This window comes from Galeopterus variegatus, unplaced genomic scaffold (assembly GCF_000696425.1).
Source record: "Galeopterus variegatus unplaced genomic scaffold, G_variegatus-3.0.2 Scaffold653, whole genome shotgun sequence".
NCBI lineage: Eukaryota > Metazoa > Chordata > Mammalia > Dermoptera > Cynocephalidae > Galeopterus > Galeopterus variegatus.
Genome location: NW_007726764.1, coordinates 548,837 through 554,836, shown reverse-complemented (window position 1 = coordinate 554,836; position 6,000 = coordinate 548,837). Strand labels below are relative to the sequence as shown.

At 39.5% G+C, this 6,000-nt stretch overlaps 1 protein-coding gene across 3 annotated transcripts in view; it reads left to right on the top strand.

Annotated features, from left to right (window-relative positions):
• Positions 1-3,724: 3,724 nt before the first annotated feature.
• The window catches only part of USP15 (ubiquitin specific peptidase 15), a 132,422-nt gene continuing 130,146 nt past the window's right edge, over positions 3,725-6,000 (top strand). For 2 of the 3 annotated variants that reach the window (XM_008571001.1, XM_008571000.1), the window contains exon 1: positions 3,726-3,887. In XM_008571001.1, the coding sequence (XP_008569223.1) occupies positions 3,799-3,887 (89 nt within the window). In that variant the 5' untranslated portion in view covers positions 3,726-3,798. Of the gene's footprint in view, positions 3,888-6,000 lie in introns of all 3 variants that reach the window. The other variant, XM_008571002.1, reaches the window with a different exon arrangement.

The window sequence follows — 6,000 nt, the reverse complement described above, 5'->3', positions numbered from 1 at the left end:
TTTATAATGAAAAAACGAGTGCTCACATAGATTAAATAACTTGGCCACAGTTACACAGCAAGGGATTGAGTCAGAGTCAAAATTCAACTATACTGGCTCTTTGTAAAAGGCACTATATTCATTTCATTCTCTTTATCAGAACCTAATATTTGTCTGAAATAAGGAGCCTCTTATTTTCTTAAGCTTTAAAAACTACATCGTAGCACTTACAATATCTATTCATATCCCAAATTTCAAAATACCATTAACAGATTAAGCACTTTACTACATGCTATTTTGGTTCTTTCTCTACTCCCCCGCCTTTGCACTGCCTTTCAGCCGTACAGAAAGCTGGTAAAGGGAGAAGGGAATTATAAAATTACGTAAGAGAAAAGAATGAAGGGTTTAGAGAGCTAAATAAGAATGAGAGGCTGGTGGGGGTTGGGGACTGAATAACTGTAGAGGAAAGACAGGGGAGAAGGAAAAGGTGACAGTGGTTCCTGAAGGTCAAAGATAGGAAGAGTTGATAAATAAAGACAGCCAGGTTACCAAACATTGTTCATCAAACATTTAGGTGATGTGCTGATTCTGTAAATGTATGTGATTTGTTAAATACACTCAGACCTCACGCAGATTTTCCCTTGGGTTCATGTAGCCAGTACCATACAAAATTGTGAAGTAGGCAAAACTTATCTTGGGATTCTGCTTTCTACTTTCTTTCATTCAAATCTATTAGAAAACACAGTGTTTTTTCTTCTTTCTCTGGTTAACAGCAGGCTGAAAACTGGCTCTCATTTGACACCTTAGGTTAAATTTTAAATAGACAAGAAAGGTACAGAGGGTCTGAAAAGGTAATGACCATCACCACACAAACAATACATTAGTAAAAAGTTAACTAAGAGAAGCATCAGTGAAGACATTCTAAATGAGCAGATGTAACCACTCATTTATTTTCAATTATCTGTGATTCGAGGTAAAGTAGCTTTTCTCACCAACTTATTTATTTAGCTACTAAGTAGAGATATAAACCTTAGCCAGTTTAGTATTTATGGACAATATCTGATTTCTTTTAGTAATTGAAAGAAGTATCATCAGTAAAATAAGCAGAATTTCCATAAATTGTAAACTGAGGTCATTAAAAAGTTGATTGCTATAAAAAGGATTATAAATATCAGTAGAAAAATAGAAACTTACCACAAACCTTCTAGATTCTGCAGCCAAACTGCTTGATTTCAAACTTGCATTCTGCCACTCACTTGCCTCAACTCCTCATCTACAGAATTGGCCTAATAATAACAGTGCCTATCTCACAGTTTTGCTATGAGGATTAAGTTAATAATTTCAAGTGTTTAGAACTGTGCCAGGAACTCTATAAGTGCTTGTTAAGTAAAATACTGTAACTATTAATTTTTTCCTGGATCTGATGGCAACTAGTTAGGTCTACAAAATGACCTCATAAAGCTGACGTATAATTCAAATTGACGTTGAATTTACAAATCTATATCCAGTTAACCGCTGCCTTGAGCATGGTGCAAGTGAAGAAAAGATTATTTTATTTTGTTGCATAGTTATAGGATTCAACATTTCGAAAGTGCATTTTTTTTTTTTTTTTTGGAAGGGAAACTGGGCAGTAGAGTGAATGATGCGTTGCCTCTTGGTTATATTTATAAAATGACAGACAGCAACAGCTTTACCTTCAAAGTACCTGACACCTTTTTTTAAACAGCTTTATTGAGATGTAATTCACATATTATATAATTCATCCTGTCATCAGTCAACAACACTAGTGTTTATTGATCGACTGTTATGTCCCAGGCAATAAATGCATATTGTTTCATTTAATCTTTATAAAAATCCTTTAAGATACGTATTATACTCAATTTCATGATTAAACTAAAGTATAAGTATTTCGAAAGGGTTTTTTTTTTTTTTTTTTTTTGGAAGGGAAACTGGGCAGTAGAGTGAATGATGCGTTGCCTCTTGGTTATATTTATAAAATGACAGACAGCAACAGCTTTACCTTCAAAGTACCTGACACCTTTTTTTAAACAGCTTTATTGAGATGTAATTCACATATTATATAATTCATCCTGTCATCAGTCAACAACACTAGTGTTTATTGATTGACTGTTATGTCCCAGGCAATAAATGCATATTGTTTCATTTAATCTTTATAAAAATCCTTTAAGATACGTATTATACTCAATTTCATGATTAAACTAAAGTATAAGTACTTTGCGAGTGGAGATTGAAGTGAGGTTTGAATTCATATCCATGTGGCTCCAACATATTCTTTCCATATTCATGTTGCCTCTGGAAAATTACTTTGTTCTCTTTAAGACAGTGGATGGCAAAGGGGGAAAATGTGACCCTTTGAAGATGCCCATGATTAGAGAAACTCTAATTTTTCAACCTGTCAGGAGAAAAGCCAAATAATATAAGAGACAGCAGTAACTGGAAGCTGTTTCAGATTCTCAAGATTGACATAATAATGTAAAATAGTATCATTATGCAAAAACAAGCAATCATAATGCTGATATACACAAACCACAGTGCCGATATACACTACTTCCACTTGGAAGGTTTCAGCACTTCTTACTAGTATAACTATGTCCATCTTTACTGCATTCTCACCAAATGACTTAAGAGTAGACATTAAAATTGGGGAAACAAAAAAAATCATGCGGGATTCCTGTCCACCTTTTAGACTTTTCACATCATTATGTTATCTTAAATCTCTGGACATCTTCATGCTTGGAAATACTTAAGCAGTTTTGCCACAATTCGTTTATTAAACAAATATTTAGGTGGTTTTTACATGTTAGGCAGCACTGTGCTAGCCACCACCAGGTATACAGAGGTTAAACCTAAGTTCCAAAGCACGTGGGCTTTGGAACTTAGGTTATAAACTTGCCTCTCCACTTACTGACTGTGTGATCTTGGCATTCGATATCCGACAGACTTGATTTCCCCATTTCTAACATATCTGTTGGCTTCAAATAAAGCTGGTATTATCTAGTTTCATTTCAGGTGTATGCACCACGGAAAGGTGAAGCTAAGGAAACGTTCCTCTCTTAGAGAAAGATTTCTTGCATGTTCTCTTCCCCTTTAGTACCCGGCATTATTCAGTACATATTTTATTCCCTGCTCACTCAGGAACTAGGATTTGTTTTTCACCGCAGCTTAGTTGTCTGGGTGTGCCTGGGTAGAAGTCACAAAGAGCTTATAAAAAGGTCCCCACCTACAGCAGGAGTAAGAGTGCTGGAAAAAACCCAGGAGGGCACTGCGGCCAAGCGCTCGGTTTCGGATTGTTCTTTATGTTCCCCCAGTTTGGGTTCTGCAACTCGCAACGAAAAGCCCAGAGCCACAGCGCTCCTAAATTCTCTGCCATATCTTAGCCGTCCCCACGACCCCCGCCCCACCCCACCCTTCAGCGCGAGTGAATGCGCAAATAAGGGTTTTCAAGCGTCTGTAGGAAAGAGGGAGGGGAAGGCAAAGCCGAGAATGGACTGGTCGGTGGCATCGTTCAAGCCAGAGATCTCCAGAGCCCTCGGCGAGGACAGTTAAAACCTGGCGGTCCCGGACCGAGAAGGCCACGGCTCGAGATGCTGGACGGCCGGAGGCCGATGGGGGGCAGCAGACCACTGCCGCGCACCCAGTCCGCCCCCGGGGCCTCCTCTTGTCCCAAGGCACACACCCCCCCTTACGTCTCTTTTGGTTTCGACCTGCCGAGGGAGGGGCCGTAGGACGCCATTCCCACAATGCTCTGGGGCGTGCCGCCGCCGTCGCTGCCGCCTCCGCTACCGCTAGTGGAAGAAGATGGCGGAAGGCGGAGCGGCGGATTTGGACACCCAGCGGTCTGACATCGCGACGCTGCTCAAAACCTCGCTCCGGAAAGGGGACACCTGGTGAGGGAAAGGGGTTGCGGTGGCGACGGTTGCCTGAGGATGGTGGAGAGCTGGGCGGGAATCGCGTGCTCGTGTCTTTGGCTAGTGACAGGTGCGGGCAGGTCCGCCGGCGGCCGCCCTGGGCAGCAGGATTTGGGCTGCACCCTAAATATGAGGGCAAAGGTTAGACTCGAGATGAAGGCCAGGGTTTGTGGCTTTTCGGAGAGTGCTGAGAGGTATGCGGGGAGCGGCAGCGGCGGCAGTTCCTCGTGCGGTTCTCTTCGTCCTCCTTCCTCCCATCCTGCCGCTCCCACCTCAGGCCTCCCGAATGGTAGGTTACAGTCGTTTGGCGTGAGTCTTAAACTGTTTTGACAGGTCCTGGTCCCGCGGCTTATCACGGACTCCGCCGCTTTACTTCTCCAGTCATTTCCTTTCCCGTATTGTTGGTATCCAAGTTCCCTTTTATTCTGATTCTTGTAGTCTTCCGGGAGGCAGGCTACAGGATGCTTGCGGTCTGTACTACACAGGTGGCATGTGTCAGTGCTCCACTTAAGAAAAAGAAACCCTAGATTCCAGTTTCTTGTCAAAAGGACGGAGAGGAGTAGGGAGCCCTAGGCTTTTGAGAGATACCACGTGGTCTTGTGCTTTAGTGGAGGCTTGATAGAAGCCGGCCGTGTTTCTGATAGAAGTGCAGCCCTTCCCTCCTGTTTGAAGGATAACGTAGGCCTGCAAAAAGTAGATAAGTCCATTCGAGGCTTAAGTAACTTGCTAATATTCAAATTTGTCAAATACCAAAGGATATACATTTAAAATTCTGAAGGGTATGTGGAGATTTTAGTACTTGTCGGCTATATCAAGTAGCATCCAGAATAACTAAAATATGCGAATATATAACATAAAGAGAAAATGCTCTGTTTTTCTGGAAGGATAATGTGCCTCATTATTATAATAAAATTTTATTTTCACTTCCCACGGTGACCGTAACAGTGGTATTTAATTTGCAAAGTGTTTTCTCATGTACTCTAGTATGGCTTAGTGGAAGGAGCTTAAGATTTAGACTTGAGTTATATCACAATTCCACCACTTAACTTGCAGTATGACTTTGAGGAAAGTTATTTAAATCATTGCACCTCATATCTTCACCTATAAAATGGACAGTAATAATTTTATTAAAGGGGTTTTATCGTGATTAAGTTAAATGTTCTAAAAGACTTGATGTTTATGAGATATTAAATTTTAGTTACCTTATCTCCACCATCTACTCCTGACAAAGTGCCATGGTATTGGGATCATTTTCAAGTAAGCTAATCGATGGCAGACTTGGGACTTGAATTTAAGTACTTTAAGACTGAGTACTTTTATCCCACTTTGTTAGGCCACATACAGTGTTTATATGATAAAAATCCCTGAGGATGTTGCGTTACAGCAAAAAAAATAGTACCTTATAATGACTTTATTGTTCATAATGGAATGTTCTTAAGATGTTTATTACTCTGGAGAAATTTGACATTTCCTAGGACATCTAAGTTTACCTTGGCCTGTGGATTATTAAAGATGAAATCAATCCCTGCTCCTTTATATGTTAAAAATTCTTAATTTATCCGTTCTGTTACCTCCTCATAAAAAGATAAATGTGGATATCTGTAAAATAAAAACCTTTAAGTTAAAACATAGGTATCATTTCTCTTTAATGTTGTCATGTTTTTGGTATACTGAGTGATAAATGGTGTTGTTGACACCAGAGGATGATAGGAGTAATATGTGTATTATGGGCATTAAACTTTTTAAAGTTTGGTATTTTTCGAATGAGTGTATTTTTGCTTTTTGACAAAGTTACTGTAAATTATTTTAAAGAGTAAATACAGGAGGTTCATCAGTTTGATCATTTCACTGTTTTCATTTTAAAGAAAAGAAAAATGAGGATCACATATTTAGGTAACAGCAGAATGTGCAAGTTTCATTTTCATAATAATTTTCTTTTATTTAAAGGGGAAAATATTGCCGGAGCAAGGTGGTACTGGGGAGTTGTAGAAACCAGTTTGGCTTATATGTGAGCCAGTTTTCTTGCAAATTAACAGGTGAAACCTTTTTTTTTTTTTTTTTTTTTAAATAGTGTAGAGCAGATGTTTTATTG